This window comes from Thermobia domestica, chromosome 1 (assembly GCF_964235325.1).
Source record: "Thermobia domestica chromosome 1, izTheDome1.hap1.1, whole genome shotgun sequence".
Classification (NCBI taxonomy): Eukaryota; Metazoa; Arthropoda; class Insecta; order Zygentoma; family Lepismatidae; genus Thermobia; species Thermobia domestica.
The window spans coordinates 106689793-106702478 of record NC_137454.1 but is presented as its reverse complement, the minus strand read 5'-3'; the positions used below and the strand labels follow the sequence as shown (position 1 = coordinate 106702478).

Here is a 12686-nt window from a genome sequence, read left to right as displayed (position 1 = left end):
TGGAATAATTAATTCCCCTACATCACATTCTTGCTTTTCACAGACAAGACAAAGTTTGCTCCATTCCCTAGCATTCCGTAACGTTATTTCATAAAGTCCACTGCCCTCCCGATAGATGTCACTATGTCTTTCGAGTTCACACAAGCAGTCTATCAGAGGAACCACCATGCGGAGAAACTGATAACTATTAAGCCTCACAAAATACAAAATAGAAGATCACAAAATCTTTCTTTTATTTATTTATTTACAATCTTCCGTTTCAAATGTTATTAATCCTTCCAAAGTTTTAATTTTGCAAACAAGGCATTACATGTCCAACATGACATTATATATATATTTTGTGATGAGAGGTTTACCAGTAAGTAATTCCGACCTGCCGCAGCAGACAGACAGGAGTATCTATCGAAACTGTATAAAACAATTAAACATTTACGTAATTTTAGTTTATAATAGCAGAAATATGAATCACGCATTAGTTAATCTGTACTGAACCAGTGCAAAATAAACAATTGGACCCGGGTTCGAATCTCGATCCAGTTGTGTATTTCTTCATTCGTTGTATATAAATTCGCACCTACATAGAAATTGGTATGCCTCAATTTTATCAATTGCAATAAACTCATACTCATTCTAGATTTAATGATACCAAGGTAAGTTGGCGAACGAAGACGAGTCTGATATGCGTCCACTACTGAACGTACAAAACATATATGGTTTCCTAAGTGATGGATATATATATAGCAAAAATAAACAAAGGATTGACTCACCATAATCTATTGTATTGACATATGGGAGAGGATGAAATCCCATTAGGCCAAGATTATTTACGAATCAGTCATCTTTGATCCAACTAATCACGCATTCCTTTCTAAACGGCGTTTAGTGCACGATACTGGGCCAACACTGCGAATCAACCTCGGAACTTCATTGGTTAACCAGTAATCGACACGTCAGTATCTCTACTATATACCAATACTTTCGATTATTTTGTGACAATTTTTTTCCCTAACTGTTGTCACGATATTGGTTTATTTATAAAAGTAATATTTGAGAGTGTTTTGCGAGAGATTTTAATAACAACATAACAATCTTTTTTTTATTATACTCTAAATAGTAAAGGTTTTATACATAGAGCATTTTTAGGATTAAATGAAAAAGGAGCAAGTTTTATTTAGGGATTGGTTTTTAATGATTGTGTTTCTGTGTTTATGAAGTATTTATGTATTGTGAAACGCATGGTAATTGACAGATTTTAAATACCCATACACCTGATGATTTTTAACAAATGTGAATGTCTGATGACCTGTTACTTACGCACAACCTCAGTAAAAGTCTCTATAAATGGCAAAGTAATCGAAGTTTACAAAGATGGCTTAGTGTTGTTATAAATCTCTACTGTTTTTTGAACTTCATAAAAACAATTACTGATGAAGTTGAATTATTGATGTTGTTCTTTGAATTTTAAGTAAATATATAATTTTAGTTTTAGACCAACATGGAGACAATGTTTGATATAAAACTAGTTAAAATCTTATAACACTGGCATCTCGGAAGTGTTATAAGATTTTATATTCAGATTTTTGCTGAGGTTGTTACTTAAAGTGCCCCTGATTCTTTCTCAAGTTATGAGCCATCAAAAAGTTAGGGTTCGGACCTAGTCCAATTTTCACAAAAACAATCTCCAATCGCTAGTTAGTACAAAAAATACATTGAACAAATCTATTTAACACGTTAGTTTGAAGCATCAGAGAGTAAATGATGAGTCAATTGATTAGTTACGTTATAAGTACAGTGTGTACTTTTAATGAAGATTGGATTTTTAAAAAAAATCAATGAAGGAAGAATTTTGTCAACAGAATTTTGTTCTAGTAACGTAACAACTTCCTGAAAAAAACAATTAGACACTACAAAAATATTAATTTGTCTTATACTGGAAGGAATACTAATTGACAGTGCATGTAAGTATTTTTATAACATTATAAATGTTCAATTCTTGTAAATGTATATTCTCAATCCTAGTTCTTACTCCAGATCCATAATGTCTTAATATTCCACATAACCTTCTGAATCAGAAGGTAAACGAACTGATACCTCGCTCCTGCTCTACTGCCTTAGTAACAACGCCGAACTATGCTAAGTAAATGGGCTAGAATCTAATCTTTGCAGTGAACACTCCGACAAGAGAAACGAACCACACGTCACAATGTTATCATGGCATCATTGCTAAATAGAAGTACAATTCAATAATTCACAGGCTTACTGCTAATTCATTTCCAAGAGTAACGATCACATGAATTTACAATGACTTTTTCTTTTTAAAAAAATCAATCAGGTTGAATTGTCACAAGACTGAAAAACCACGGCCAATTAATAATCATGAAAGGAAAATATTAACTGTTTTCCCAGCCTGGTCTTTATTTTTGTCAAGAACTTCGTACATGCAGAGATCTAGATAATTTTGATATTTTGCTTTACAAAATATCACATACACTAGAATTTCCAAAACGGCCACAAAACACAACAACAAGCAAGTGGAAAGAGCTTTCATATACATTTAGTTCTGTATTGACAACACAACATTGCTGCACGTCTTGCATATAAGAACAGAAATAAAACACTGAACTGCTGAACAAGACTATTCATAAAAATTATATACTTTACATGTTACGTTTCGATCTTCTAAACAAGATCCTCATCAGACATACATCAGTCTTATTAGACATAAATCAGAGTGTATGTCTGATGAAGATCTTATTTAGAAAATCGAAACGTAACATGTAAAGTATGTAATTTTTATGAATACTACAGTCTTGTCCAGCAGTTCAGTGTTTTATTTCTTTTAGTTCTGTAACTTAACACATTCACAGATAACAATACGAAAAATGTGCACACGATCACGGTTCGATTCCTAAAGGGAATCTTCCTCGGATATACACATAAGTAGAGGATTGGATAATACTTTAAGGGGTAGGTTTAGTCTTATTTACGCTCAGTACTGGAAAGGAATGTTAAAATGCAATCAGTCAATAACAAAGAAGACTAAACAAGAATCTGGTAGATTTCAACAACTTACCCAAGCGTTATCACCATTCTGCTTTAACTGAATCTGATAGAGAGAGACAGCTGCGGAAGTGAAAAATATGCTCTACGTTAAGTCAAATACAGAAACTCACAAACTAAGAATTTATACCTGTGTTCAAAGAAAGTGATACAAGATCCAATATATATCTACGTTTTTACGAAGCTACTGTAATACAATTTGAAGGAAAAAAAAAAACTACTATGACGAAACATGAAACTACAGAAAGTAATATGGTGCAATTATATCTGTATTTAACATTTTATCTGCAAATACTCTACAATAGATGTCGTATATTTGTTACAAACGTAAGACTTAGAGGCATCAGTTTTTCGCATTAAGAATTTGAAAATTTCGCGTTTTGTCGCATTTTCCAAATAAAGTTGCGCATTTTGTAGCTCTTGTGAAAGAGATATTCACTGACATTTTTAAAATTGTTCCTTTCATTCATAGATCACTACAGAAATAAACCATTAATAATAAAATACACTTAATATTTTACTTGACATTGTAAATTCCACTTACAGAAAATTATGTTTTTTAAATCAAACTGAAGGAACATCAGTAATTAAACTAACTACGAGTAGGAAAGTTTTGCTGTTTTTTGAAAACATAGGCGCAAGTTACATTTAAGCATTAAACATGACCATGTTACATGTTTCCACATTTTCCTCCTTCACTGTTTGTCACTTATCACCAGTCCATGCCATTGGCTAGCTAATTACAGCAGTTCCTCCCCATCTAGCTGCGATAGTGATAGCTAACGCGCAACATGTTCTCTATAGCCGTGTCTGAATCACCCAAATGCAACGTTCATGCCACGTTCTACCGTTCCGTCAGCGGAAAACTGGCGTTTTTAAATTAATAAAAACGTATTTTTAAAATTTCGCGCTATTTCGTGTATTGATAGTAATTTCGACCAAAACTGCCAATTTCGCGTTTTATCGCGCAACAGGAACCAATGAAAATATACACAGAATTGAAAGTCAAGAAATTGAAAATTACTTAATTCTGATGCACCTCGTTTTATCACGCATTGCGAAAAACTCGTGCCTCTACCCACAGTTATCTTCACAGAAAATTCCGGGTAATTCTTTTAACCAACAATAACGCAAAACCAGTACCTACACAAAAAAGTAGCCACTACTGATACCAATTATATTATCATTTTTGTGACGTAATTAAATAATAATAATAATAATAATAATAATAATAATAATAATAATAATAATAATAATAATAATAATAATAATAATAATAATAATAATAATAATAATAAAGATTATTTACAACATTCTGTACCATTGTTCTGTATGCTTGAGAATGAAGATGTAATGAAATGAACTGATTTTAAAATCGTTAATGGAATTTAGTTCCGTTAGAATCTTGAAGTCACTATTCAGTTTACTTTACGGCATTTAGTAATTGTTGCAAAACATTTAACTACTTAACTATTTCCTGCGAACTACAGGACAGTTACAAAGAGAAAGATACTGCATTGAGACATATATATAGAATATTTAGTTGAAATAAGAGGAAAGAATGATTCTAGCAGAAAAAAAAAGAAAGATATATTTTGAAGAAACTAAGCTCTAAAGGGTGCAGTTAATTTTGTATTAGAAGATCGGTAAAAAGTCAAACACATCATTCGAGAACATTAAGACTAGAATGTATCTTTAAAATACAAAATCTGCTTATATACATACCGAGAGATAGACAGGAACAGAGATTTAAGAAAATGTGTACCCATTGTTTACTTTTAAAGTTGCCCTAAGGTTACTCTGTTTCTTCTTAAGCATACTAGGCAAAAACTGGATCAAGTATTTTACTTTTTATTTTAATTATTATTATTTTAAATACTCTTTACCTACCCCACAGACAGTAACAATGTTAAGATAAGGAGATTATTTTCCAATTGTTGTAAATCCTATTAAAATGCCAATATGATAGCATGTATCAGCACTAAGAGTAGTGATTAAACAACAATAATCCTGGAGCTTACTTACCTTCCTGATGTATCAGAACAAGAAACTTCTCCTTATCTGCTGACTGTTCTTTCTTTCTATACAAAAACTGTACCATTATTTGACGAGAGCGCTCTAACTGCAGTTCGTGCGCTTCTCCTTGAGGATTTATCTCAGCGAGAAATACACGGTAAACATCCATCACATCGTCAGATTCATTTTCAGCCACATCCGGTGGAACCTTTCCATTCACTTCACTATACGCTTCTTTTACAACAAAACCTATAGAAAATGAAGTTGCTGTAAAGTTTATATTTGAAAAAAAGAAAGAAAGAAAGAAAGAAAAGAAAAAAAACTTAATGAACTCGCAAAAGTGTTTTAACTAACAGCGAACTGACACCTTTACTACAGCAGAGGCACTTTGATGGTAGAAAAAAAAAATATGCTATTGAAATAGAAAAAGTTATTATAATCTCTTTCTGTTACTAGCTTAACATGTTGATTTAAATTACTTTATATTTGAGAAATTAAGGAAATAATCCATTTTATACGACACGACATTAATTCTTCTTCAGGTGTGAATTTAATAATAATAATACTAATACTAATAATAATAATAATAATAATAATAATAATAATAATAATAATAATAATAATAATAATAATAATATTCATCTTCATCATCATCATCATCGAACAGACCTCGGCTCGTACCTCCAGTTTACCTTAATTATGTGCCAATCACCAGATCACCCAGTTCGCTCCATGAAAACTCATACATTCATTACATTCAGCCACACATTATACTGTATTTATCAAAACCATACATTCAATTGTCAGAGGTATTTCTGTAATTAGAACACTTGGTCGTTCAAGCACAACAGGAGTTGCAGTACAGTCAATGTGGTCTAAGTATTCAAGTACATGCATCACGAGTGAAAAGTGTATGGCTGTTCATAAAACGGACTAGATGGAATGGTAGTTGATGCATCGGCACGATAAGCTAGAGGTCCAAATTCGAAACTCCGTCCAGTCACACATTTTTTCCACACATTCTTTCTATATATGTACACTTTAATTTGAATGTAATGTTTAATTTAAAGCGAAGCGAACATTAATAATTTCTCAGTCTTTTGCTTACTTCTCTGTTGTTTGTTTCCGTTCTTCGAAAGCTTTCAATACACAAGAGTATTTTCTTCAGTTGGGTCTGGCGGTCAGGGAGAACGGTTATGATAACGTTTCTTAGATATATACACATTTATTGTATTCCAATAAACGTGAGATTAAGACTTTGGCCATCAGTATTCTTCATTTCTTGGTCTCTTTTACTCCTGGCATGCTGGTTTCTGATTCTCTAAGAAGAAAAAAAAGCTTCCTTCCCTTCAGTATCAAATGCCATATTTTTTCCACACTCCGCGTTCTTCCTCACTTGTTAGAGCATTTTCTACAGATATCGATTTGTGAGGTTTGTTTCAGAAAAAAGTAGTTAGTGGAGTTTGATTATGAAGTATATAGTAATGGACTATGTTCGTGTACTTTATTACAGAATCTGAGTTTGGAATACATATACATAAATCGAAAGTCATGAGAATATCCCGTGAAAATGCGCGCTTACGGGTCAGAGTAGAACAAAGAGTACTTGAAGAGGTAGATCATTTCAAATATCTGGGAAGTATTTTGACGAGAGATGCTTACTGCAAAGAGATCAGGTCTAGAATTACCATAGCCAAAGAAGCATTCAACAAGAAAAGGTCACTCTTAACTAGCAGCCTTAATATTGGACTAAGGAAGAAATTGGTCAAGTGCTATATACAGAGTATTGGACTTTATGATTCAGAAACTTGAACATTACGGAAGTTAGAGAAGAAATATTTAGAGAACTTCGAAATGCGGTGTTGGAGGAAGATGGAGAAGATAAAATGGACAGAAAGAGTAACAAACGAAGGTGTTTAAAACGGATAGGAGAGAGGAGGACATTTCTAATCACCATCCTTCGTAGAAAGGCCAAATGGATTGGACATATCTTGCGAAGAAATTGTCTTCTTCATACCGCCATAGAAGGAAAGCGAGGAATAGGAAGAAGAAGAATGTAAGTTATCGATGATTTGAAAAATAAAAGGAAATATTGGGAATTAAAAGAGCACGCTGAAAATCTAGAAACACGGAAGGAACATTTCCAAGCCCAAACTGAAAATTAAGAAGAAGAAGAAAAAACCCTCATCAGTCCCAGGTCCTGTCAAAAGGCAGAATACTTAACAATAAGAGGTCAGAAAATATGAGGAGTGTTTTAAGTAGAACTGTAAGATGGAGATGACAAACGAACGGTACAAAGTGGGATATGGTATATTCTTTTGGAATTGGCATGAAGTTTGACCGACTGAATGCGAAGTTGAGTGAAGAAAAATAAACACTGAAATTGAAATAAATTGTGGACCAACAAGAGTGAGTGAAATTATAAAAGGGAACTCCCGAAAAATAAAATGAAATGAAATCTTCATGTTTTACGTCCCATAGTTATTCTGGTTAGGTAAAGGACACGATGATGATGAAAAATAAATGAAATTGTGGAATGAAAAAAGTGGGAGGAAACGGAAGAATCCCGAGGAAACCAACGCACATGGTGTTTGTCCACTACAAAGCTCACTTGACGCGAGCTGAGATAGAACCATGGAACCCATGCACCACAGGTGAACGCTCTACCACTGAGCCAGCGCTCTCGAAAAAGAAGCAATAAGTAAGTACGACTTTAAAATTGCTATGGCCATAATCTACATATATTTGACAAATTAGTAAATTGAAGAAATAACCGACTTTATTCACACCAATTTTTCTATAGGTACGAACTTAATCTAAGCGACTGAGCACCGATATCAAAAGTGAAAGAATGTATAGCTGTTCAGGAAGCGGACTGGGTAGTGTAGTGGTTAACGCCTCGACATGGAACGCCAGAGAGCGGGTTCGAATTCCAGTCGTCGAGTATTTTTTATTACTTTTTCATATACCTTTAAGAAATTATTTTAATTTTCTATATCATCATTCTAAGTTGGATAAAAAAAAACATAGCAAATATCATATTATTTCCTCCTATACAAGTTTTTCTTTCTTTGAATGAATTTAATATTGATGTTTTTTCTATCAATGTGCCATCAGATGAGGGTTTTTCTTTTTTTAATTAACTTTTCTCCTGTCCTCTTTTACAGGTGAATGAAAACATTTCTTTTGCATTTTAAGAGAAAAATATTCTCCTATAAAAGAATTATTAAAAAAAAACTAGGCGCCTTTTAAACGCAATAATCAGTAACTTTGAAAATGATTAAAGTTTTCAATTTAACGTCCCATTATTATGCCTATTAGGCTAAAAGGGACGAATCATTAACGAAAGTAAATGAATAAGAAAGAACTGGTAGAATGAAAATGGAGGGAATGAGAGATCCCAGAAAACCCACGGACACGATGTTGTCTACCACAAACTCACTTGGGCTGGAATCGAACCAGGGATCATTCACACGAGAGGCAAACGCTATATCACTGAGTCATTGTATTCCTTTAACAATTAGTAATAATCTGTCTCTTTCCTTAAAGATGTAATTTTATCTAATCTAGAATATCTCAAACAGATATTTCGTTCGCAGAGTGAGGAAGACTATTAGTACAGATATAACACATTAAACAATACTAATCATGTGTACAAGAAAAATAAGCAGACGTGTGCTTCGTACTGTAAATATTTTTTATTGTCAAGCATGAACATGCATTGTACGATATTACTACTGAAAAAAGAAGAAAAAAAGTGAAATACAAATAAATAATAATACTGAATAAAATTTCGAATCAATTTTTTTCAGAACCAAATTTGGTTTTGGGTATTTGAACCTAAGGGCCAAAATGAAACTTCTAAACTTCTATGTGCGAGTTTACAAAAGACAACTCTGAACCAAATACAGGGTGTCTACTAAAATTCCAAAATGAAATTTCGTGATTTTTTCGTGACCTTTTCTTTACCAAACCATAACATTTCGCAACTCTCTCAAGAGCGAATTGGAGTGCGAATCAGGCCGAATTTCCATGCATGTGACAGAAACGTGCTTTGCTTGCGATTTGCCAGCGTCTAATGCCGACCCTAGACATTTTTGGCGCTGAATTCTGACCTTTTATTGAACAAAGTTTTTTTCAGTCAGTATTTATATGTGTACAGATAAAAAAAATTGCGACCCAAAAGCTAAATTTCGCGACTTTTTCTTGACTTTCATGACCGTTTTCTGATTCCGTGACTGATAGACACCCTGCAAATATTAAATGCACAGCAGCTTTATAAATGGGCTGTGGGCAATATTACATCCATCAGATATTTTTGTATCAACTGAAGATATTCAGCAGCATCGCACGACTCAAGAAAATAGGTTTATCCCTGTGAAAACAACACTTGGAACAAGAAATAATCATGCTTTCATTCCTGACAGTGAACTAAGTTTAAAAATTGGACTAATTTTCTGTACACCAATGGAACACCTTCATAGAGTTTGGGTAGATAAACAATACAAACAGAAGACATCAGAAGTAAAAGTCTTGGATCCAGAAAAAAATTGTAGCGCGTGTCTATGGCTGCAAATGGTGGACTGAGATGGTGCTAGAATATTCTGAGGAATATCAGGACTACAACACAAAGTTCTTAACCCTATATGGCCAGCTTCCACTTTTCACTGGCCTGGAACCGACGATATCGTATGGAAGCCAGCCGATCACGTTGTTATTGAAGCAACAGATTACATTTTTATTACAGCTTATGGAAGATCACATAGTGTATCACATGAGACTGTTAATAAAACTAACCAGTTATTCAAGACTTTCAGTAAACATTGATACATTGTTCAATACTGATGATTAGTAGATAAGTCAACTGTTATTTTTGCTATAATTGTAGGCTACTGTGTGGAATAGTTGTAATAACAATTATACAGTATCAAATAGCCTACTTTAGAGACTCGTTATGAGGAAAAAGACATTTTTTTTAAGGGGGGGAGCTTAAGTACAAATACCCAAAATAAAATTTGGTTCACACGAAATATAGGTATTTCTTAACTTCGTGCTAAAATTTCACACATGTACAACTTTCACCACATGCTCATTCCGGGGCCTGAACTTTGGACCATAAATGCTGATATAACTCTACACCTACACAATATTCATTAGTTTTGATTACAGATTTAAAATCTACAGGCAAAATTACATGCAGATGCAAAATTTTAGCTTCATAGCTCTTATGACTATTGAAATAAACAATAAAATGCAAAATCAGACGTTTCTGAGTTGTGACCTTGGAGCTGATTGCGTAAGTAATTACTAATTGCACTATGTGACAATTAAAATTGCCGCAAAACAAATACCTGTGATTTCTATGAAGTTCAGTGCCCTAATGACGAAAGTGAAAACAGTTTGTCCCTATTAGGTATACTTTTCTCTGGAAACTCAAGTTTATAAGCGTAAACTGTATGTTTTATGTGTTTTTCACGGCGCGGCGCTTGTCAGCCGGGTGAGAATAAAATACGCGTTCAAAGTATACTAGGGTGTTTGTTAGTGAAATTGCGTGGAAGGAGGAGCAGGAGAGGAAAGGGATAGGTACCAGTCACTTGTTAAATGCGTGGTGGAATTGCAGTGATTTGTGTCAGTCTGTTGCTAGTGGAATCACACAGTGTATATGCCTGTAGTGTGTCATCAATATTCCCGACTTTAAAACTATTGTTATTTGTTGTTTATATGTGGATGAGTGTTTTTTGTGTTTAGTGATGTCTAGAAAGTGTGTTAATTCACCAAACAGTTTTTGTTATGTGTGTGGTGAGTTTATGACTAAGTCCCAACGACATCCCATTTTCCCGCTTGTCAGAAAAAGGCATACGAGTTGAATTTTTAGTCAAAGATAGACGAAGGTAAGTTCTGGCCACCACAGAACTGTTGCTTACGTCGCTCTCGCTATTTAACAGGCTCATTGCAGGAAACCCACCCATCCATACCATTTGCTGTACCATAGTTGTGGAGGGTACCGAAAGATTACATAACAGATTGCTACTTTTGTTTAACAAAAGTAAAAGTTACAAAAGTAAATTACAAGTAAATCAAAACAAAGAGTTTCATATCCAAATTTGGAATCAGCAATGCACACAGTTCCGCATTCTGATTCTCTTTCAGTTCCAAAACCACCAGCGACATGGACACTTGATGATCAAACAGACGATGGTAGTGACAAACAAACAGATCACGAAGGTCCTGACTACATGTCATCTACATCACAATCCCAACCATAACAACTGTCACAAGCAGAATTGAACGATCTTGTAAGAGATCTAAATCTTTCAAAAAGGCAAGCAGAATTACTTGGTTCTCGTCTTCAGGGAAGAAAGAAAGAAAGAAAGAAAAAAAAAAAACTTGCTACAACCAAACACTAAGATATCATTCCGTAAACGACAGCTTGGTCTTGCTACCCCTTTTTCGTAATGAGTGACAATCTGGTATATTGTAAAGACCTAAATGGGCTATTTGCAGAATTTGAATTAATTCACAATCTAGACGAACGTCTATTCATAGATTCTTCCAAAACTAGTCTCAAAGCTGTGCTCTTGCATAAAGGTAACGAGAAACCTTCGATACCAGTGGCCCATTCTGTTCAGTTAAAAGAAACCTACAACAACCTAAGACTACTTCTAAACTATATTGGCTATTCGAATTACAAATGGAAAGTCTGTGGTGACCTTAAAGTTCTGGGGCTTGTGCTGGGAATGCAGACTGGTTACACAAAATATTGCTGTTTTTCTGTCAATGAGACAGCAGAGCAAGGAAAGACCATTAAATAGTCAAACATTGGCCTGATAAAAAAAGCTTTTCACCTGGTGAAAAAAATGTGACGCATGAACTCCTTGTTGACAAAGATAGTGTGTTGTTACCGCCGTTACATCTCAAATTGGGCACCATGAAGAATTTTGTGAAAACAATGGACAAAGATGGCAGAGGTTTTCAATTTCTAATGTCCAAATTTCCTGCGATTAATACAGCAAGAATTTTCATTGGGCCTCAAATTCGTGAACTGATGAAAGACAGTACCTTTGAAGAGTTGCTGACAAATACTGAGAAGGCAGCTTGGCTTGCCTTGAAAGATCTGTGAAACAATTTCTTGGGTAATTCCAGGTCTGAAAACTACAGAGAACTGGCAGAAGACATACTGGATTGTTACAAATCTATGGGGTACAAAATCTCCCTCAAAATACACTTCCTACACTTCCTACATTGGATTTTTTTTCCACTTATCTCGGAGATGTGAGTGATGAACAAGGTGAGCGATTTCACCAAGATATCTATGCCATGGAAAGACGATATAAGGGAAGATGGTTACCAAACCTTTTGGCAGATTACTGCTGAAGTCTCCTAGAAGAAGTTTCACCTTCACCCACAAACAGAAAGTTTCCAGGAAAAGTTTCTAGCTTGTAAGTACATTTCACGCTGTTTTGTAGATTTCATGTTCGTTTTTTCTTAATGTTTTGTAACAGCAAATGAATTGTGGTACATGATCTGTACTTTATCCATCTATATGTTCCTCCTGTACTGCAATTGAGTCTTTGTTGGACACGTTGCTACTTGTGTTTTTTTAAAATAAA

General features: G+C 34.2%; 1 protein-coding gene across 1 annotated transcript in view; it reads right to left on the bottom strand.

Annotated features, from left to right (window-relative positions):
- The window catches only part of pigeon (gamma-secretase activating protein pigeon), a 92979-nt gene that overhangs the window by 65692 nt on the left and 14601 nt on the right, over nt 1–12686 (bottom strand). The window contains exons 4-5 of the mRNA XM_081761690.1: nt 5086–5325; nt 3074–3123 (exon numbers count right to left, since the gene is read on the bottom strand). Of these exons, the coding sequence (XP_081617816.1) occupies nt 3074–3123; nt 5086–5325 (290 nt within the window). The remainder of the gene's footprint in view (nt 1–3073; nt 3124–5085; nt 5326–12686) is intronic.